A 23,402-nucleotide genomic window follows, 5' to 3' on the forward strand; every position below is an offset into this window, starting at 1 on the left:
GCTCCTCCATTGTAGTGAAGCTCCTCCCCCATCAGTCCTGCTATAAATACTGCAATATTCCCATCAGTCTTCAAGACGAGGGCCAGACCGTCAAGAAGGAGTGAAATCTGCAAAGATGAAGGATGTTGAAAACATGAGTGATCCAAAACACTGCACAACTGAAGATGAAGAGACTGAAGAAGAAACAGGTTGGTGTTCATTTCTGATTTTTCAATAAGGATGAAGATAAAATAATGCTCAGAAGCTTTGAACAGCTTATTTGAGTTATTGTGTGTGCTAAGGGAAAAATTAAAAAACAAATGGAAAAAAGCTGAGAAATAAATGCAGAAACCGGCACACAGTTGTCTATTTTATTTCTATGTTTTTTTTAAAAAACGGACTACTAAACATTTAATATAATAAGACCAAACTATATATGATCTGAGCTGATTCGTTTTAAATTTATTTGATATTTTATTAAAAACAATTCTGAAGTCTTAAGTCTGAAGTTCTTTGCTGCATTTTCTGAAACCTTGATTTATGCTTCTGTGTTGATTGATCACTGTACCTCATGGTGTGTCAGTTGGTGTCGTAGTGTATGAGTGTGTGCGTGTGAATATGAGTATGTTGGAGTTTCCCAGTACTGGGTTGCAGCTGGAAGGGTGTCCGCTGCGTAAAACATACACTAACCGGCCACTTTATTAGGTACACCTTACTTGTACCGGGTTGGACCAGCTTTTACCTTCAGAACTGCCTTAATCTTTTGTGGCATAGATTCAACAAGGTACTGGACATATTCTCAGAGATTTTGCTCCATATTGACCTGATAGCATCACAGTTGCTGCAGATTCGTCGGCTGCACATCCATGATGCTAATCTCCCATTCCACCACATCCCAAAGGTGCTCTATTGGATTGAGATCTAGTGACTGTGGAGGCCATTTGAGTACAGTGAACTCATTGTCATGTTCAAGAAACCAGTCTGAGATGATTTGTGCTTTATGACATGGCGTGTTATCCTTCTGGAAGTAGCCATCAGAAGATGAGTACTCTGTGGTCATAAAGGGATGGACATGCAACAATACTCAAGTAAGCTGTGGCGTTGACATGACCCTCAATTCCTACTAATGGGCTCAAAGTGTGGCAAGAAAATATCTCCCACACCATTACACTACCAACACCAGCTTGAACTCTTGATACAAGGCAAAATGGATCCATTCTTTCATGTTGTTGATGCCAAATTCTGACCCTACCATTCAATTGTTGCAGTAGAAATCGAGACTCATCAGACCAGACAACGTTTTTTCAATCTTCTAATGTCCAGTTTTGGCGAGCCTGTACAAATTGTAGCCTCAGTTTCCTGTTTTTAGCTGACAGGAGTGGCACCTGGTGTGGTCATCTGCTGTAGCCCATCCGCCTCAAGGTTGGACGTTTATGCAGAGATGGTCTTATTGAAGGAAAAAACCGTGAGAGAAACCAGGCTCAGTTGGGCATGACCATTTCTCTTCTGGCCAAACTCGTGCAGAGCCTGCTCCAGAATTATAGATACCTCTAGAAGTCCTCTATGATTGCCATCATCACTTCACAGGTCACAATCTCTAGAGCAGTGTTTCCCAACCCTGTTCCTGAAGGCACACCGACAGTACACATTTTCAACGTCTCCCTAATCAAACACACCTGAATCCCCAAATTAGAACATAAGAAGAGACTCCAAAACCTGAAGTTAATTAGTCAGGTAAGGGAGACTTCCAAAATATGTACTGTTGGTGTGCCTCCAGGAAAAGGGTTGGGAAACACTGCTCCAGAGGCTTTAAGATGAGTATCCCCAGGTGGAAATAAACATTCGCTTAGACTGCCTTGGGCTGGCTCTTAGAGCATATAGAGATAAAATTGAGTCTTTATTGCATATTAAGAGATGTTATGGGGAAGTGCAACCCTGATTCTTAATACATTACAAACTTGATACTGATTTTGAAAGAGAGATTTATAATAAATTCATCAACGTGTGTAGCCAATGCCTCCACTGTATTTTCACTTCACAATTTGCTCAGATTTGTCATGACTTACTACTATTTTTTTTACTTTGATTTCAGACTTTATTGAAGAGAATAAGAGTGATGATGACAGACCTGTAAACGCTGACAAAATGCCTCATTTACTGACTGAAGGTATTTTTTTGATAAAAAGAAAAGACAAGAATTGTTTCACCTGCAGTCAGTGTGGAAAGAGTTTGGGATGTAAAAACAGTCTTAAAATTCACATGAGGATCCACACTGGAGAGAGACCACACAAATGTGATCAGTGTGGGAAGAGTTTCAAACAATCATCAAACCTTAATGATCACATGTTGATCCACACTGGAGAGAAAACACACAAATGTGATCAATGCGGCAAAACGTTTTTGACAGCTTCATGTCTGAAGGTCCATCTTAAAGTTCACACGAAGGAGAAGCCTTATTCATGTTCTGTGTGTGGAAAGAGTTTTTCACAGCGGTCAAGTTTAAGAGAACATCAGAAAATCCACACTGGTGTGAATGAGTATATGTGCTTTGAGTGTGAGAAGACTTTTATTAATGCTCAACATTTGAAAAGGCACCAGAGGATTCACACTGGAGAGAAACCTTACAAGTGTTCACACTGCGACAAGAGATACAGTGAGTTTAGAAGTCTGAAAACACATCAGAGGATTCACACTGGAGAGAGACCTTTCAAGTGTTCGCACTGTGACAAAAAATTCAGTTTAGAAGGATATCTGAAAACACATGAGAGGATTCACACTGGAGAGAAACCTTACAAGTGTTCACACTGCGACAAGAGATTCAGCCAGTTAGGAAATCTGAAATCACATGAGCCTATTCACACTGAAGAGAAACCGTACACATGTACTCAGTGTGGGAAGAGTTTCGGACAATCAATATCCCTTACTCGACACATGATTGTTCACACTGGAGTGAAACCGTACACATGTACTCAGTGTGGGAAGAGTTTTGGACAATCATCAAACCTTAATATTCACATGTTGATCCACAGTGGAGAGAAAACACACAAATGTGATCAATGCGGTAAAACATTTTTGAGAGCTGCAGAGCTGAAGATCCATCTTCGAGTTCACACGAAGGAGAAGCCTTATTCATGTTCTGTGTGTGGAAAGAGTTTTTCAACACAGTCATATTTAAGAGAACATCAGAAGATTCACACTGGTGTGAAAGAGTATATGTGCTTTGAGTGTGAGAAGACTTTTATTCGTGCTGAACAATTGAAAAGACACCAGAGGATTCACACTGGAGAGAAACCCTACAAGTGTTCACACTGCGACAAGAGATTCAGTAATTTAGGACATCTGAAATCACATGAGAGGATTCACACTGGAGAGAGACCTTACACATGTACTCAGTGTGGGAAGAGTTTCAGAGAATCATCATCCCTTACTCAACACATGAATATTCACAATGGAGAGAGACCGTACACATGTACTCAGTGTGGGAAGAGTTTTAGAAAACCATCAAACCTTTATCAACACTTGATAATTCACACTGGAGAGAGACCGTACACATGTACTCAGTGTGGGAAGAGTTTCAAACACTCATCAAACCTTAATGATCACATGTTGATCCACACTGGAGAGAAAACACACAAATGTGATCAATGCGGCAAAACGTTTTTGAGAGCTGTAGAGCTGAAGATCCATCTTAGAGTTCACACGAAGGAGAAGCCTTATTCATGTTCTGTGTGTGGGAAGAGTTTTGCAAGGCAGTCAGGTTTAAGAAAACATCAGAAGATTCACACTGGTGTGAAAGAGTATATGTGCTTTGAGTGTGAGAAGACTTTTATTAATGCTCAACAATTGAAAAGGCACCAGGTGATTCACACTGGAGAGAAACCCAACAAGAGTTCACACTGCGACAAGAGATTCAATCAATTAGAAAGGCTGAAAACACATGAGAAGATTCACACTGGAGAGACACCGTACACATGTACTCAGTGTGGGAAGAGTTTTGGACAATCATCATGCCTTAATGATCACATGTTGATCCACAGTGGAGAGAAAACACACAAATGTGATCAATGCGATAAAACATTTTTGAGAGCTGCAGAGCTGAAGATCCATCTTCGAGTTCACACGATGGAGAAACCTTATTCATGTTCTGTGTGTGGAAAGAGTTTTGCAAGGCAGTCAGGTTTAAGAGAACATCAGAAGATCCACACTGGTGTCAAAAAGTATATGTGCTTTGAGTGTGAGAAGACTTTTATTAGTGGTCAACATTTGAAAAGGCACCAGGTGATTCACACTGGAGAGAAACCATACAAGTGTTCACACTGCGACAAGAGATTCAATCGATTAGACATTGTGAAAACACATGAGAGGATTCACACTGGAGAGAAACCGTACACATGTACTCAGTGTGGGAAGAGTTTTGGACAATCATCAAACCTTTATCAACACATGATTATTCACACTGAAGAGAAACCGTACACATGTACTCAGTGTGGGAAGAGTTTCAAACACTCATCAAATCTTAAAATTCACATGTTGATCCACAGTGGAGAGAAAACACACAAATGTGATCAATGCGGTAAAACATTTTTGAGAGCTGCAGAGCTGAAGATCCATCTTAGAGTTCATACGAAGGAGAGGCCTTAGTCATGTTCTGTGTGTGGAAAGAGTTTTTCACAGCAGTCAAGTTTAAGAGAACATCAGAAGATTCACACTGGTGTGAAAGAGTATATTTATTAGTGCTGAACAGTTGAAAAGGCACCAGGTGATTCACACTGGAGAGAAACCCTACACATGACCACACTGTGACAAGAAATTCAATCAGTTACAAATCTTGAAAAATCATGAGGATTCACACAAGAAAACACGTACACGTGATCCATGTCTGGGGAGTTTAACTGTGAAGAGTCTGGGGAGCCCTTTAACTGCCCCACCAAGAAAAAAAAAAATTGGATTGCATTTCTTAACTCCTTATGTCGCTAGTTAACACACTCAATGTATTTTTTTTTCCAACACCTCCCATAATTTCTAAAATATCAGCCTCTACCAAATGGTTGATGTGTCCGATTATGGTAAAAGTACCGGAATTAATACATATACTATGAAAAATCTGAAAATATGAAGTCTAAGACCAATTTATTTTAAAAAATATTACAAATAAAACATTTTTGAATACTAAATATCTCTTTTTTATGTATGCCATTAAATATTTTCAGATTTTCATTTAATACAGCAATTTACTTGTTTTTTTTTTATTTTATTTTTTTAACAAAACCAAAATCAAGTGTAGTAGTGCAACAGGATGTTTGTTTGTTTGTTTGTTTGTTTGTTTGTTTGTTTTGGTAAACCAACAATGCTGTTTGTGTAAACCATTATTTTGAACAGTCATTATGTAAAACAGAAAAAAAATGGTCAACCATCTGGTAGAGCGGCAGTCAAAGGGTTAAATGATACGAGACAGCTGAGAGAGCTTAACGCGCTGCAACTTCAGAAAGCACATGCAATTACACAAAACACCAGCAAATAAACAAACGATCTTCAACAATTTAACAGCACACGTGTTGCAAATTAGTCACAACACAAACGACTGAAGATACACGCTGCAAATTGGTCACAACACTTGCAAATATCCACGTAACACAACGGAAATGTTTCTAGGGGACCCAAAAACATGACGGACCCTGCTGAGATATGAATGTGTTATTATGTCGTGTAATCAGGATATTAACATAAACACAAAAAACAACTCTCGCTTCAAAACCACCTATCACTTCGCTGAGCAAAAGTCACGGTGTCATGACCACAAGCAGCATAACAACATATCCATATTTCAGCAGGGTCCATCATGGTCTGGCTGGCCACCGTAAAAGGACGCACGAAAATCAGTGGATTCATAAAGAGTGACTTCTTGTGTCTCTTTGCAGGACTCAGGAGTCCTGGATTCATTATGTGCCAGCTTTGTACAGTAAAGCGTCAGGTCAGATTGTGTGTAACCGCTATCATAAAGCAGTGATATTATATTTCCACTAGATGGCGCTTGTGTACTGTAAACTCATATTTAAATTAGTTGTCGCCTACCCTGTTGTTGTCTATTGAAAGGAATGGGTCGATAGAGCTGCCATTTTAGTACAGGGTAGCGCTCCTTTGAAATGAATGTGCCAATGTGACCTAGGTGCAGTGGACTGGCCATCCAGAGCCAGAGATATGCACGTATATATTTATGATCAGGAGTTTCCCGGTGGTCAGTATGCAAAGATTTTTTTTCTACATCGATGGATAAGTGACCGCACGGGCATTGCCGACAAAGAGCATGTGTTTGTGTGCATGGAAATGTATTATCCACCCTCCCTGTTAAATTTGATCTAATCCATGTTCAGAAACACAGTCTCACACCCTCTCCTGCTTTCACTTCTCATTCTAATGGAGGGAGCGATTCGTTTGTGATTGAATCTCCGTTATGAACAACTCGTTCACTTAGCCGACAACAATAATAATAATACAGTTTCTGGCACCACAGTGTCTGGTTGTCATAATTTATTTACTTTGTTTGCTTATTTTTTTCAACAAAACTAGCACAAGCCTGGTATTTAATGCAATTTTGTGCAACTTTGCCTTATGGTGAATGCAGTAAGTGACTGTATTATCATCAATAACGTTACTTTGTGAGCCCAAAAGTTCGTAACATACAAAAACGTAAAAAACAAAATCTTACCTATGAAATGTTTTGCCTTTATGCTTTGTTTTCTTTGTTTGCTCGTTACTACACCCGTACACAGCGCTAAAGTCCAGCATCTTCACATTGGCACTCTTGACTAGTGCGGTTGAATGACATTTGTGCTGGTAGCACTGTACAAATGTGGCAGCTCTATTAATGCATGCTTAGGGTCCGTATGTGATATCTAGTGTATATATCTATGAAACTTGTTTTGGACATTGTTTTGTTTTGGTTTTTGGACATATGTTAATTTCATTCCCATCTTGCCTAATAAAATAATACCTCCGGGTTGGTCGCTTGCATTAAAATGAAACGGGGAAGTAACAGCTAGATTTAAGGATGTTTCTTTTGTGAGTTTAAGTCATCCAAACAAGAAATCTTAAGGATGTACTCCTCCTCTCTTCGTTTACAAGCAGGCAGTGTTGCCAACTATTTTCAATAAAAAGGCGCTAAGCTCTGCTTTAAATGTCGCTAGATTACATACGTCAATTTGCATATTCCTGATGTCATCACGTCCAGCAGTTTTTGTTTAGCAGCCTATGGTTAATAACGGGTTATTTGTATTTGCACTAGGCTTTATATATGCATGTCAATTTAATAAGATGTATTGTTTGAATACAGTATATCAGTTTAGATGTATAATGAATTTGCAGTAATCTCCTAGACATAATAAACTCGCACAAGCTCCAAAACTCACTAAAATTTATCTGATTGTGAACAAGAAATGAATAAACGGCCAGATTAAATTGTTAAATTTAAAACAATGGAGAAGCAGATCAGTTTGACTGTAACGTTACAAGGAAAATACCTCACACTCACTGTGCTAAATCATTTGCCGTCAGTACACAGAAAGGTGATCTATTCTCAGGCTGCATGTGGGAGAGACTGCTGTATACAAGGGCTGTGCTGCCTTTTAGCCCGTTTCCACTGAGTGGTATGGTACGGTATGCTTTTATGGCCATTTCCACTGTCAAAAGGCGTACCGAACTGTACTGTACCGTACCGTACCACTTTTTGGTCACCCTTTGCAAATGGTACCAAGCAGGCCAAAGGGTACCATAAGGCGGAGCTAGACTCGCAGCTGAATGCTATTGGTTTACAGAGATACGTCACACGCAGAAGCAGGAGAATGAAAACAAAGGAACCGTCATGTTTCAAATACACAGAGAGACATTACATCGTAATAATATATACATATAATATGAGCCATGGTCAACCCGAGCTCAAACAAACCTTGTTATCTTGATGAACAGCCACAAAGCCAAGAAGAACAGCAGATTCTACCATGTGCCCTGTAGTTTTTTACTAGCCAGTCTCAAGCGCAAGTGGTTTCGCTTTCTCGCTTGTTCTCACCGTGCGTCTATATTTGAAATAACGAACTTCTTGAGCTGATAATAATGTGTATGTGACTGTTGAAGTGCTTGCGACATCGCATCCTGTCAGAAAAGAATAACGTTGACTAAAAAGCTTGCGTTTCCACTGCCTAAAGGTTTCAAAGGTGACCCATACCATACTGTACCAGTCAGTGGAAACGGGCCATTAGAGCAGTGTTTCCCAACCCTGTTCCTGGAGGCACACCAACAGTACATATTTTGGATGTCTCCCTTTTCTGACCCATTAACTTCAGGTTTTGGAATCTCTTCTGATGTTATAAGTTGATTCAGGTGTGTTTGATTAGGGAGAAGTTGAAAATGTGGATTGTTGGTGTGCCTTCAAGAACAGGGTTGGGAAACACTGCATTAGAGTGCTCTGAGGTGAGAGAGGGGCGGACGGCATCACCCCCAGTTCGTTAGAAACCATACAGTACGGACACATGAGAGTCTATAAAAATCTCCAGCAACACCAAAAAAAGTTGCTAGATTTGTCGCTAGTTGCTTTTTTGAAAGTTTGTAGCTAAGGGGGTCTGAAAAGTCACTAAATAAAGCGACAAAGTAGGGAAGTTGGCAACACTGCAAGCAGGCAAAGTGGTATGTGAATGTATTGTTGTTTATTAATGACTTTAAGGTTGTTTGCTTAATTCTCATGTATGTGAATGCGTCTGATGTTGTTATTGTACCCATTTAAGCTGCGGTCACACTGAACTTTTCTCCCCATAGACTTCCATTCATGCGCATGTGAATACAGCAGACCGGAAACGCAAGCTCGTGCGGCAAGTTTCGCAGTTCGCTGTGTTGCAAAGTTCAATCTTGGTGAACTCTGACCTGCGAAATCATATCACATGACTGTGTGAGACCAATCGAAGATTAAAACATGACCTCTCTGAACAGAAATTCAACATATGGACAAATCACTCGCTTTTTTAAATGTCTAATCCTCTTGTTTAATCCTGCCCCTGTTTACAGCGACGTACGACAGAATTTTGCAAGCTCAAACTCTTGTGTGACCGCAGCATCACTCAGTTCTACAGTGTTGATATTGGCATCTGTGTCCACTAAAAGCATTAAACATCTGTGAAAAGGAACCACAGCCTTCGCCTTGTGACTAAGGGCGGCATATTGTGTCTTTTTACCCCACTTCAGCTTTTTTGTTGTTTAAAGCCACGGTCACACTGCACTTTTCTCCCCATAGACTTCCATTCATACACACATGAATACAGCAGACCGGAAACGCAAGCTCATGTGACAAGTTTCACAGTTAGCTGCTTTGAAAAGTTTAAGCTTGGTGAACTCTGACCTGCGAAATCGCATCATGTGATTGCATGAGACTAATCAATGATCAAAACATGACCTCTCTGGACAGACATTCAAAATATGGACCACCGCTTTTTTTTTTTTTATGTCTAATTATCTTGTTTAATCCCACACCTTTTCACAGCACCGTATGACAGAATTTCGCATGCTCAAACTCTAGTGTGAGCGCGATTGCTCCATATTTTAAATTCCTGTTCAGAGAGGTCATGTTTTAATCTTCGATTGGTCTCACACAGTCATGTGTTGTGATTTCTCAGGTCAGAGTTCACCAAGCCTGAACTTTGCACCACAGCGAACTGCCAAACTTGCCGCACGAGCTTGCGTTTCCGGTCTGATGCATTCGCGCTTGTATGAATGGAAGTCTATGGGGAGTAAAGTCCTGTGTGACCGCGGCTTTAAGCATAGGTCTCAAACTCGATTTACACCTGATCCAACTAATCAAGCGTACTGGGCTGTTTCTCAATATCCGTTCTTCAGCAATGATGCCTCCATGTGTTCTCATGTAACCTCATCATCAACCATCAAACCCACATGGAAAGAACCTATATAAACATATACAGCTGAAGTCAGAATTAGTAGCCCCCTTTGAATTTTAAACATTTCCCAAATGATGTTTAACAGAGCAAGGAAATTTTCACAGTATGTCTGATAATATTTTTCTTCTGGATAAAGTCTTATTTGTTTCACTAAGGCTAGAATAAACGCAGTTTTACATTTTTTTTTTACCATTTTAAGGTCAAAATCATTAGCCCCTTTATAATTTTTGATAGTCTACAGAGCAAACCATCATTATACAATCACTTGCCAAATTACCCTAACCTAGTTAACCTAATTAACCTAGTTAAGCCTTTAAATATCACTTTAAGCTGTATAGAAGTGTCTTGAAAAATATATAGTCAAATATTATTTACGGTCATCATGACAAAGATAAAATAAATCAGTTATTAGAGATTTGTTGAAAAAAAATCTGCTCTCTGTTAAACAGAAATTAGGGGTAAAAATAAATGGGGGGGGGGTGTAATAATTGTGATTTCAACTGTATATATGCACATACGTTCACCTATGTTCACCTACTGTATATATTAGTTAACTTAACAAAATCCATAGATGCTAGACAACATAAATAAAAGGCCGTGTAGAGATGTACATTTTTCATTTACTTAAGAAAAATCAAATTGTACAAGAACAAAAATAAGACAAAAAAACTGTACAGAAAAATAAATAAATAAAAAACTACAACCCATTTTGCTTTACATTTCCTTCTTTTTTTTACTGTCTTCATACAAGAAAGAATTGACCTGGTAATTGTTTCAGGAAAAAGTGTAGACATCATAGCTTTCCATCTCCCCTCACTTTGCCAGAGTTAAATTCCATAACATGCCAGTTACATGTGATATACATTTCAAGTGTTCGCACATACATATATCTTTTGCATTTTTTTTAGTTAGTTCTTAGTTATTGTCTTGATAATAGTAAATATGAGCTAGGCATCATGTATGACAGTTGCCAAAGTGAGACATGAGCTGTATAGGAGACATCTTAAGATGTTAAGATATGAGGCAAATACACTTTGTAAAGTTTACAGTCAAGAGCACCTGATCTAGTCACTTTTCATTTAAAAGTGCTGGTAAGACTTTTTTTAATCTTCTTTTTATTTTTATTTGCTCAGATTTTTACCATTTAAACCAAACATTTTGAGAAGACATTTTGTGGTAATGTGTCTTTTTTTTTTACTTTTTATTTTGTATTTGATGTTTGATGGATCAGATCAGTTGATGCTAGTACAATGGGTGTACTAATATTAACTAGAAATTTTCATTTTAGGGAGAATTATTCCCTTAAATATGCTGTATGTAAGATTAGGTGAACTAGGTTTTGCAATTAGACTATTGAGTCTACACTGTATACAGCACTGTTAATGCAAAAGGGATAGTTTGCCCTAAAATGAAATACCCTGTTTATATACTCACCGACAGAATTAAACTATTAGCTAAAACTATTAAAAGCGTAAGTATGTATTGTGAACAATAAATGAATGTACTGTATATAAGTATACAAATGTTTTTATACATATTTCTCCTCAGGCTCATCCTAAAGCTGTGCACCAAGTCTGGCCAAGGAAAGATTCTCCTTAAACTATTATAAAACTTTTAGCGTGAAATGACTGCTCAGTTTCCAGTTTATCTAAAATCGAGAGCAGTTTCAGGTCGCTTCATTTGCAGTTGCAGTTTTGTCTCTCCATTTCTTCAAGACATTGTTTTTCCATTTAACCAGAACTGGTTTGTCTGGATGAACTGCAGTTGTAGCTTTCTTCGCCTTTCACTTCTGGATGAAAGCAATGGAGGTTTAAACAAGTTTTCTTCATGCACATTTTGATGATCCAGAGAGATGACAATGTCTGAACATGGAACTGCTTTTGTTCATTTTTGCCGCTGTAATCCCGGTTGATGGTAGGCACTTTGTGTTTCTCTCTCACTTGATTAGATGTAATTCTAAAGGAAACGAATATACAGTACATCCTCTTTAAATCTGTATAAACTTACAGTATCAGTTATAATTTTGGACTATTTGACTGAAATTATGTAGCTTATGAGCTTTTTGCTGTAAAGACTATTATTATTTTATTTTTTAATTGTACCCACTGTATATATTTGCTCCATAATGCATTTTTTAGTGTATAAAACAAATTTAACGGAGAGCAGATTTTTTCAACACATTTCTAAACATAATAGTTTTAATAACTAATTTTTAATAACTGATTTATTTTATCTTTGCCATGATGACAGTAAATAATGTTTTACTAGATATTTTTCAAGACACTTCTATACTAAGGCTTAACTAGGTTAATTAGGTTAACTAGTCAAGTTATTGTGATGGTTTGTTCCGTAGACTATTAAAAAAAGTGTAGCTTAAAGGGGCTAATAATTTTGTCCTTAAAATGGTGTTTAAAAAATTAAAAACTGCTTTTATTCTAGCCGAAATAAAACAAATAAGACTTTCTCCAGAAGAAAAAAATATTATCAGACATACTGTGAAAATTTCTTTGCTCTGTTAAACATCATTTAGGAAATATTTATAAATAAAAAAAAAAAAAATCAAAGGGGGGCTAATAATTCTGACTTCAACTGTGTATGTATGTATATATATATATATATATATATATATATATATATATATATATATATATATATATATATATATATATATAGTAGTAGTAGTATTAAATAGTAAGATCAGCTTTACATATTTTTTTTCATTTGTTTGACTGATCATGTTCAACATTTGTTCAGCTTGGTGCTTCAACTTTCAGCATTTTTAAAGGTTTGTTTACTTGAGAAGAAGAAAAAGCAAAAGGATGATGACAAATTGGAGCTTTTATTCTGATTGGTTTCTTTCATTTTACATATTTGTTTCTAGTAAGAGAGATTTCAGTCAGATTCTGCAGAATATGACATTTTCACAGACTCATAACTGCATTATTGCTCCGGTGCATTATAAAGATTATACATATTGCATTAGTAGTAACTTTACTTTTGATTCAGTCTTTGATTTTATTGTTTGCTGTAGTGTTATTTATTTACTCAGGATTTATTTCCTCATCACATGGTTAGACTAGATTTGCAACGTTGTTTTACTCTGAAGTAGTGATTATTAAACCACACTGAACTGAGCTAAACTGAACTGAACTTAAACACTACAAACTGAACTACACTGTTCCTATTTACTGTGACCTTTTATGTGAAGCTGCTTTGACACAATCTACATTGTAAACGCGCTATACAAATAAAGGTGAATTGAATTAAATTAAAGTGAAAGGAGACTTGCCATCAGCACATGAACAATATTTATGAATGAAATCTCTTTTGTAAGAGTTATTAATTTTAGTATCAATGCTTTTGTATTTGATTGTCACGATCATTATCAGTACTTTGTGCGAATTTTTATTTTTTTTTTTTGTTTGTTTTTTTGTTTGTCTTACTACACTACATGACAGCTCAAAGAAATAAGCAAGAAAACAATAATAATACAAAAAAAAATCTTAAACTCATTCAGTGTTGTGTTTGTTTTCAGGCTTCACTGTTCATGGTCCCTCTGCTCCTCTGTCTGCTCCTTTGGGATCTTCAGTGGTTTTGCCCTGTTATGTTGATGAAGCTTTACCAGTGGAAGATTTGGAGGTGGAATGGAGACGAGCAGACTCAGAGACTCTGATTCATCTGTATCAAGATGGTGAGAGTCGACCAGAGGTCCAGCAGCAGGATTATCATGATAGAGCTCATTTCTTTACTGAGGAGATTCAACATGGAAACTTCTCCCTCCGTCTGGACAATCTGACAGCTCAAGATGAAGGAGAATACAGGTGTAGAGTTCACAGTCAGCAGGAATCTGGAGAAACTGTGGCTCAGATAAAAGATGTTGGTGAGTTTTGACTATCTAATGTATTTTATGCACTTATTATATGTTTCCTGCTGTGATATTGTATCTGTTCTGTTCTTTCAGAGCGTTTGCTGGTGTCAGGCTCAGATGAGTCCATCTCTGCATATGTTAGTGATGACGTGACTCTGAACTGCTCTGTAGACTCTCACGTCACACCTGAACACACTGAAGAGGTTTCATGGAAGAAAACAGATAAAGATGGAGATATTCTGGTTTTGCTGTATCAAAATAACGAGACCATATCAGAGGCGACACATAAGCGATTCAGAGGCAGAGTTGAGTTCTTCACTGCTGAAATCCCCAAAGGAAACTTCTCTCTCAGACTGAAGAGTGTCAGAACTGAGGATAAAGGAGTTTACATGTGTCAAGTGTTTGCTGGAGATTTATCAGCCAGTGTTACTGTGGTACTAAAGAGACTGGGTGAGTCACTATAAAATCACAACATCTTGAGGCCTAATTTTATATCACCAAACTACATTGGTGTTCAGTGTGTAATGATTTTTAGTCTCTAATATTAATATTGATATTTTCATATTTCCTAAAAAGTTCACCAGTGCACTTCACTACACTATTACCAGAATACCTTTGGCTCTGTAATGCAGAAATGGTCCAAACCAGATGAACAAAATGTTTAATTGTTGTTTTATTAGCTCATTTTATTGAAAATGTTACACTAGAAATGGCTCTTACTAAGAATACTTATTACCCTTAATACAAAAGAAATACAGTAGGTTGTAGTTTACACCAGTTTCAAGGTATTCAGACATGGATATGAATAGATTTGGATGCATTCTTGCAGTCTCCACATTCATTCAGAATGGTGGTCTTAGACCAAAAAGTTGGATTTGGGTTTTGGATAGGTACAGAATACAGTGTGTTCAATGTCTTTTATTGCTAGAAGGCATCATCTTATGCGTCATTCACACTATAGCAGCAACTTTGTAGCTTCCTGTCGCTCTGGCTGGCGATTGAAACCATTAGTGGGCGATACAACCTTGAGGTTGGTTAGGTCAGCGGTTTCCAACAGGGGGGTCCCAGCCCACAAGGGGGCCTCTGCAAGCTCTGTGTCGCGTCATACTTTAACAAATTTTTTAGCAGTGGACAATTAGGAGAACGATCACCTTACCTTAGTTCATTTTATCCCCTGGCTGACCAAACAATGGACAAATTTGTAACTCATCCTCCACAAAAAAGACTCACTGATTCACCTTCAGCAGCTAATTGTAATGACCCAAGCATACTGAACCCAGGTGAACATTTCGGGTCGCAGCGCTAGCAATCCTGGAAACACAAAATGCAGGAAATACTGAGATAGTTATCTGGACTATGGTTTTATCCCATTTTCATGAAGCAAAGAGTGCCTGGCCCAGCCACAGTGCATTATCTGCAGCAAAGTTCTTGCTAACGAATGCATGAGGAGGTCCAAATTAATAAGACATTTGCAGACGACTCATCCCCAATACTGCAAGGTGCACCCAATACAAATGGCGTACTGATGTTTTGCTTTTATATTTTACATCAGGCTATTATAATTTGTGCATAAACATACTTAGCTATAGTAAAATATAGTACATATCTTTTGTTTGAAAACAAACACCTACTGCAAACTTATATGAGCGATAACATCATTAAATGTGGAGGGGGCCTTACAATATTTTCCAGGGGAAAGGGGGGTCTCAGGCAAAAAAAGGTTGGGAACCACTGGGTTAGGGAACATTTATGGTGGTATTCACAGAGAGCGAATGAGTTTACGTGCCACAGAAAGTTAACATTGTTGAGAGACAACACTCAATATTAATAGAGTCAGTACATAACATACTTAATTACAAAGATGATCAATAAAAAAGTGTCATCGTGGCTGTTTATCTGCTGCAAACGTGGGTCTGTGTAGGTTTACAGCACTGAGAACACAACTAGCTGCTGCTGGAGCTGACAGAGGATCAGGTGAAATGTTGAACGAGTCGTTTTGAACAGTGGGGGCGCTGTGTTTACAATCGCAAATTCACTTTACCTGCACATCAGGGGCGATCAAGAGAGGGGGGGGGGGGGGGGGGGGGGGGGGATAGAGTAAAAAGGCAGTTTTATAGTGCGCCAGACAAAACCCAAACTGTGAAAATAATGTAAAAAGACATTTACTCACACTAACAGAGCAACGAATATGATGCACATAAACCGTCAGCACAATGGTTTAGTAATGAAGTCGGAACTTAGTTTTTCTTTTTTAAGTTTTTGTGAATAATTTATGTAATGAATGTGCTAATTTAAGAAATAATAGCGCTGAAAACCAATTAAAGGTTTTCTAAAAGTCAAACCCTCTCTCTTTCTCTCTAAGCTTATAGATTGAGGTTTGTAATGAGGGTTATATTAAAGATGTTTCTGATAACTCTCTGTTTCTCACAGGTTTCTCAGTTTTACACATAATATTGATGATTCTCTGTGTTTCTGCATCTGGATCTGCTCTTCTGCTATGCTTCATGATCTACTGCAGATCTCCTACTAAAGGTACAGATATTGTTATTTGTTGTAGGTAAATTGTAAATTGGAATGTGTCTTCACTTTGTTTTAGTGTGTTATTAATTGACAAGTTGAATTCTAGGCTTTAGCTCAAAATATCCAGATTTTACCTATCAATACAATAGAGCTAGGGGAGCATGGGGCACAAAGTAACGTGGGGTTATATGTAACACAGAGTTTTAAGGTATTTTCTTAGGGTTAACCATGGCATGCTTACAGTGAAATTTGAATGAGAAGCACAGGAGAAACCATTTTTGCAGCATAAAAGTATTTTTTATTAATGTCAATTTTTTATTAATTATTTATGTCAATATATATATATTTTAAATCAGTGTAAGTATGTATGTAAAATCTTATATTGTTGTGATCACCGTCTTCTAGGCTAATAGATGAAACCATTTTGAAAGATGTAAGTAACACTGTGACTGCTAGCTAGTTTTGAGGAAAACATGACACAGCGGGGTTAGTTGTAACAGGGTTTCAATTAAGCCACACACTGTCGGACACCAATGAAACTAACTAAATAATTTTAGAATTTTGAGTGTAATGTTGAGAACTTTTTAAATAAAAATGTTTTTTAATAGTAAATATTGTTTTAATAGAAAAAATGTATTTTATTGCTAATAATGCAAAGAAATGCATTGTATAATAATGGATAAATGGATAATAATGCAAATATAAATAGTAACATTTATACTCCTGGCACTTTTGGCAATACTGCACAGAAACCACAGGTCCGGTGATCATAATTTTAGTGCTCATTTGTAGGAGAGGATTGTGTGTTGCTGGCAAAAAAATATGGTTTGTCTAACCCTATTACTTTGTTCATTATTTGAGCAAAACCAAAAAAGTGTTACTTTGTGCTCCGCTCTCCCCTATACATAGAGAGAGTGGATGTTTGGCGTGTGTTCATGCTTTTTGGAGTATATTTTTAAATATACATTTACTTAAGCATGTTTGACAATAGTTTTACTTGTAATTGAGTATAATTTTAGCAATAACAGTATTCTCACTTGAGTATAAATTTCCAGTACTCCTTCCATCCGTAGTTAAGCCTACTGTATTTACCCATCATGCTGTTCCAAACCTGTGTGCTTCTTTGTCCTGTTGAACACCATAAGAATAGTAGAAATCAAACTACTGTCCATTTTTAGAAAAAAAGAAAAAAACTACTGATTTGCTTTGGTAATGAACAGATTGTGAACAACTTGTGTGCATTTGTGACTCTGTTTTTATTATTTTATTTTTTATTATATTATTTTTGACATTAGCATGATCAAATACTAGATTTTTTTTCCCAAAAGATTTTTGAATATTAAGTAAAGGTCATCTTACATAAATATACTTTGTAATGTCATAATGTAATACTTACATTTTAGTAATACGTAGGGCCAGACGAAATCTGCGGACGTTTTTTGCTATTTCTGCAGAGAATTTTGGTAAATCTGCGGATTTGTGAGGAATTATTTTGGGAGTCTCATAACTAAAATCTTAATATGTAAAATATATAAAATAACACCTTTTAAACTTTTATTTAATGTTTAAAATGCAAATCCAATTAGATCCACTTTATTTGGTAAACAAAGCAAGTCTCTCATATATCATCTCTACTAAAGGACAGAAAATATTACTGTACAAACTGCGTTGTACATAAATCAGATGAACATTTTCATATGAGTCAATAATAATACTGTAACTAATTTAAAAACTGAATAAATATAGATTTACACACATTTACTCATGTAAACAAACAGAATTAATGATGGGCTAAAAATCTGCAGAATTCTGCGGAAAATCTGCTGAATTCTGCACGCGCAGATTCCGTGTGGTCCTGGTAATACGTATCCTAATTTGCACAACTTTAAAGGTGACTTTCTCAGGAACTAGATTTTTTTTTTTCACTCTCAGATTACATATTGTTCAAATAGTTGCATTTTGGCCAACTATTGTCCATTCTTACAAACTGTACATCAGAGGGAAGCATATTTATTCTGCATTCATGTCATCTCCACACCTCAGTGACAAAAACCAAAACAAAACTTTACTAACTGCATGGCTAGTTTTGAGGTCCTGGAGCCGGTTGCATAAGCAGTTTGTGAATTAAAACAAAGCCTAGTTGTGACTTAAAGGGAGAGTAAATCACAACGTACGCACTACTAAATATGTTTGTGTTGCAGCACTGAGCTTAAACGTTACGCTACCTTCCAACTAAATATTTAAAGGAGTCTCCCCCTATGAATAACAATAGAAAAGAGATGACAGAGAGATTAGTTTACATTGAGGAGCTCCCAAGTCTCGCATTTTCTTCGGTTTGTGAAAGAAGTGTTGAATTTTCTTTCAAGAATTTTTTTGTGTTTATTGTATCCATCAATTAAAATGGGAGTTTCTCCCATTTCATCTCCCTGTTCCTTTCTCTTTTGTGTAGGATATAAAACAAAAAACAAGTCTAATGTTTTGATAACTTCATTTGTATATAGTGTGCATTCACGGCTCGAGATGCACGTTATGTGTGTCATCTGCTATAGTGACTTACTCTAATGTAATCATGTATTATAAAAATATAATTTTTCATTTAATTTTTAGAAGACAGTTTTATATATATTATATATATATATATATATATATATATATATATATATATAGGCGCATTAGTTGCAGAATTGTCTAGCAGTTTAACGATTGCAATGCTTTTTATTGGATATTACATAAATCAATGCAACTAAGTATAACTTTACGGTGAGCTTACAACCTACTATCTACAGTTTGCCTTAAGAACATGTGGTGCAACTGAAGTAAGAACAAATTTAGTTACAAACTAGCTAGTAGTTACTAAGCCCCTGGTGTGGACTTTATTGGCCCGTTTCCACTGAGTGGTTCGGTTTGGTACGCTTATGGCCCGTTTCCACTGAGTGGTACGGTACGGTTTGGTTTGGTACGCTTTTATGGCCGTTTCCAATGTCAAAAGGCGTACCGAACCGAACCGTACCGTACCACTTTTTCAGCACCCTTTCGAAAGGGTACCAAACACGAGAAAGGGTACCAAAAGGCGGAGCCACACGCGCAGCTGAACGCTATTGGTTTACAGAGATACGTCATTCGCTTACGCAACAAGCCAGAATGAAAACAAAAAACCGCCATGTTTATATACACAGCGCCAGTTTAAATACACACATGTATATAATAACGAGCCATGGTGAATCTGAGCTCTAACAAACCTGGTCGTCTTCTTGATGAACAGCCACAAAGCCATGGAGTAGAGCAGACTCTACCCTGTGCCTCGTAGTTTTTTACAAGGCAGTCTGAAGTGCGACCGGTTTTGCTTTCCTCTTTGCGTTCGCCGAGCGTCTATATCTAAAATAACAAACTTCTTGAGCTGATGATAATAACCTGCGTTTGATTATTGACGTGCTTTTGAAACCCGATCCTGTCAGACACTGACAAACGTGAGAGTGAAGCGCGAAGAAACAAAGGAGAAGCCGGAAAAAAAGGAGCACATTATTTTTTCAGCAAACATGAACAAAATGCCATGTATAACTAACTTATTATCTTCACCTTTTGGACTAATATGAACTCAGAATGATGGAATTACTGTCTAACAGAGGCTACATGTGCTGCTGAAGATTACAGACACAGATGAGAGGTTTTCACTGACTGTAGGCTATATTTTGTGTTGTTTTGAACCTAAATACGGATGAAATGTCTGTTGTGTGTAGTTCTTCTGTAGTCGATAACATATCGGAGACTGTAAGGGGCTGTATGTGTTTATATATGTTCATTTATTTAGTTATTTAATATAATTACAGACGGTACAGTAGGCTGTTTCGCTCTATCATTGATCTGCAGTTATAATCAACTCATGTTCATTGAAAAGTTAGTAATAAACATTTCTACACAAGTATTTATGTGAATGAAGCATCTATTTTGTGAGAAGTGCTTCTCATATGATATGTGAGCGACCAGTACAGCTTTATTGTAGACATTTCCTCGAGCGAGAATGACGTCGACTGAAACTTTCTGTCATACCCCACGCCCACCAAAAGGGTACCCTTGTTAGTGGAAACGCAAGCCTGATAAAGGTGACCCGTACCGACCCGAACCGTACCGTACTGTCCCAGTCAGTGGAAACGAGCCATATGTTCCAGTTTAAGAAAGAAGTTACGATCAGCTGGTGCAACCCCACCCAGAGTTTCATTTTTTTGGTGAACTACCCCATTAATTCACTGAAGGCTTCAACAAAGTTTGTTAATTGAAACAATTATATGAACTTTTAAACAATCACTAGCAGTAAATTGACTAGAAAAGTCAAAGCTTTTATTGTTTTTAATGTACATATTAAAGTTACAACTTAAAAGTATTCAATAGCAATTGGAAGACAGTTATGCATACAGTCATACAGTGATGATGATGATGATAATAATAATAATAATAATAATAATAATAATAATAATAATAATAATAATAATAATAGTCATTCAATCATTAATTTCTCTCACATCGTGAATAAAAGGTCTTTTGATTTTTTTTTTTTTTTTTTTTTTAGGGATCATTCAACCATTTGTTCCTTTGGGATCTTCAGTGGTTTTGCCCTGTTATGTTGATAAACCTGTGAAGGATCTGAAGGTAGTGTGGAGAAGAGCAGACTTAGAGTCAGACTCAGAGACACTGGTTCATCTGTATCAAGATGGTGAGAGTCCAGCAGATGTCCAGCAGCAGGATTATCATGGCAGAGCTCATTTCTTTACTGAGGAGATTCAACATGGAAACTTCTCCCTCCGCCTGGACAATCTGGGAACTGAAGATGCTGACGAATACAGATGTAGAGTTTACAGTCAGCATAACTGTGTATTTTCAACTGAAGTTATTTTGGAGCTGGGTAAGTAAATGGTTGAAGTACTATATAACTGTTTGACCAAATGAATTTGATACCATTCATTATTGCAAGTGATGATGTAATGCAAATTAAATGCAGCGGCTCAGTCTGTTAACTTGTTTGGTTTGATTAAAAACAAAACATAAATGGGTATTATTACCATGTGCATGTTGGATAATTGCTAAACTAATTGATTGATAATTGAATGTTATTAACTCTTTTCCTGCCATTAATGCGATTTATTGTCAATTAAGAGAAAACACACTCGCAAGGAAAGAGTTAAAATAAATGATATAATAAGGAAACACAATTGAACCTGTTTTTGTCCACTTTTATCATAGCGTTATTATTTTTCTTGTTTTCTGTAGAATATGATCGCTCTTCATCTCTTGCAGGTAAGTGAGGAAATAACTTAATGGAAATGTCCCCACAAGTAGCAACACTAGTACATTTTAACCTTGTGGGTACTTTTGTTTAATTGGTCCCCATGAGGTAACAGGCTCACAAATCACAGAAAACTAAGTATTTTGAAAATGTAAATCCAGACGCAAATTGTGAATAAAAGTGAACTACTGCAGTATTTCATAGTTTTTTTAGGGTTTGTTCACTTTTTTATTGTGATAGGACAGTGGAGATATACAGACAGGAAAGTATGGGGAGCAGAGATAGGGGAAGGGTTGGCAAAGGACCTCGAACCAGAAATCAAACTCAGGTCGCCGTGAGCACCTCGGTGCTATCTATCAACGCACTATCCACTAGGCTATTGGCGCCGACAGTGTTGCATTATTGAATGAAGCGTTGTGCACTATACAGCTACTCCTCTGTGGCTCTGAATTAAATTCTGATGTCATTTCCATTTTCAAAATATCATTTTTATATAATAATTTTTGTTTTGGGGTGGCACAGTGGTTAGTCACCTCAGAGCAAGATGGTCGCTGGTTCGAGTCCCAGCTGGACCAGTTGGCATTTCTGTGTGGAGTTTGCATGTTCTCTCTGTGTTGGCGTGGGTATTCTCCTGGTGCTCTGGTTTCCCCCACAGTCCAAAACATGCGCTATAGGTGAACTGGATGAAGAAAATTGACCGTAGTGTAAGAGTGTGTGTGAATGTGAGAGTGTATGAGTGTTTCCCAGTACTGGGTTGCGGCTGGAAGGGCATCTGCTGCGTAAAACATATGCTGGAATAGTTGTCAGTTCAATCCGCTGTGGTGACCCCTGATAAATCAGAGACAAAATCAAAGGAAAATGAATGAATTAATGCAAGAAGCAAGAAGGTCGCTGGTTCGAGCCTCGGCTGGGTCAGTTGGCATTTCTGTGTGTAGTTTGCATGTTCTCCCCGTGTTCGCGTGGGTTTTCCTCCAGGTGCCCCGGTTTCCCTTGTGCCCCCACAAGTCCAAAGACATTTGCTATAGGTGAATTGGGTAGGCTAATTTGTCTGTAGTGTATGTGTATGAATGAGTGTGTATGGATGTTTCCCAGTGATAGGTTGCAGCTGGAAGGGCATCCACTGTGTAAACATATGCTGGAATAGTTGGCGGTTCATTCCACTGTGGCGACCCCAGATTAATAAAGGGACTAAGCCGAAAAGAAAATGAATGAATGAATGTTCTTATAATTGCTCTTTGTAGTCTGACATTTTGAACATGACTTAATAAAATAAATTATTTTTTTAAGATGGCATAAGCATGATTTTAAGATCACACGTAGATTTTAATCATAAACAAGCTTAGAAATGCATTCATTTGCATGAACTCATTTCACAATACTTAAGTGTATTTTTGTTTTTTAGGGTTCATGGTAAAAAGTCCCTCTGGTCCTCTGGTTGTACCACTGGGATCTTCAGTCATTTTGCCTTGTTACTGTAATAAAGACTTATCAGATCTGAAGGTGGAATGGAGAAGAGCAGACTCAGAGACTCTGGTTCATCTGTATCAAGATGGTGAGAGTCAACCAGAGGAACTGGATGAAGATGAGCAAAACAGAGCTTATTTCTTTACTGAGCAGATTAAACATGGAAACTTCTCCCTCCGTCTGAGCAATCTGACAGCTGAAGATAAGGGAGAATACACATGTACAGTTTACAGTGAGCAAAATACTGTATTTTCAGCTAAAACAAACCTGGAAGTTGGAATGCTTGGTAAGTCAGCACACACCAAAGATGAGCTGCTCCATATATAGGCTCCAGTAAATAAATACCTGCAAAGCATCT

At 37.3% G+C, this 23,402-nt stretch overlaps 3 protein-coding genes across 4 annotated transcripts in view; all 3 read left to right on the forward strand.

Moving 5' to 3' along the window:
* LOC130217119 (butyrophilin-like protein 2) lies at nucleotides 1–21,599 on the forward strand. The gene is made up of 7 exons (XM_056449153.1): nucleotides 1–188; nucleotides 2,072–2,146; nucleotides 13,450–13,794; nucleotides 13,876–14,232; nucleotides 16,213–16,314; nucleotides 20,867–21,142; nucleotides 21,592–21,599. The coding sequence occupies exons 1-7, from the start codon at nucleotides 116–118 to the stop codon at nucleotides 21,597–21,599; spliced, it is 1,236 nt and encodes a 411-aa protein (XP_056305128.1). The 5' UTR covers nucleotides 1–115.
* Nucleotides 2,152–6,825, forward strand: LOC130220935 (zinc finger protein 91-like; the record flags this gene model as incomplete). The annotated part of the gene is made up of 1 exon (XM_056453207.1): nucleotides 2,152–6,825. A coding segment is annotated over one exon (2,469 nt), but the record flags the coding sequence as incomplete, so codon positions are not given.
* Nucleotides 20,871–23,402, forward strand: part of LOC130220845 (uncharacterized) — a 21,767-nt gene continuing 19,235 nt past the window's right edge. The window contains exons 1-2 of one of the 2 annotated variants that reach the window (XM_056453092.1): nucleotides 20,871–21,591; nucleotides 22,983–23,330. In XM_056453092.1, coding sequence (XP_056309067.1) covers nucleotides 22,988–23,330 — 343 coding nt within the window. In that variant the 5' untranslated portion in view covers nucleotides 20,871–21,591; nucleotides 22,983–22,987. Of the gene's footprint in view, nucleotides 21,592–21,881; nucleotides 23,331–23,402 lie in introns of those variants that run through there. The other variant, XM_056453091.1, reaches the window with a different exon arrangement.

Source organism: Danio aesculapii, chromosome 3 (genome assembly GCF_903798145.1).
Source record: "Danio aesculapii chromosome 3, fDanAes4.1, whole genome shotgun sequence".
NCBI lineage: Eukaryota > Metazoa > Chordata > Actinopteri > Cypriniformes > Danionidae > Danio > Danio aesculapii.

What these genes read in the sequence shown, in the direction of transcription:
- LOC130217119 (XM_056449153.1), top strand. Translation starts at nt 116, where the DNA reads ATGAAGGATGTTGAAAACATGAGTGATCCAAAACACTGCACAACTGAA. An exon ending in TGTGGTACTAAAGAGACTGG is followed by an intron (nt 14,233 to 16,212) that starts GTGAGTCACTAT and finishes TGTTTCTCACAG; the next exon opens with GTTTCTCAGTTTTACACATA. An exon ending in CTGCAGATCTCCTACTAAAG is followed by an intron (nt 16,315 to 20,866) that starts GTACAGATATTG and finishes TTTTTTTTTTAG; the next exon opens with GGATCATTCAACCATTTGTT.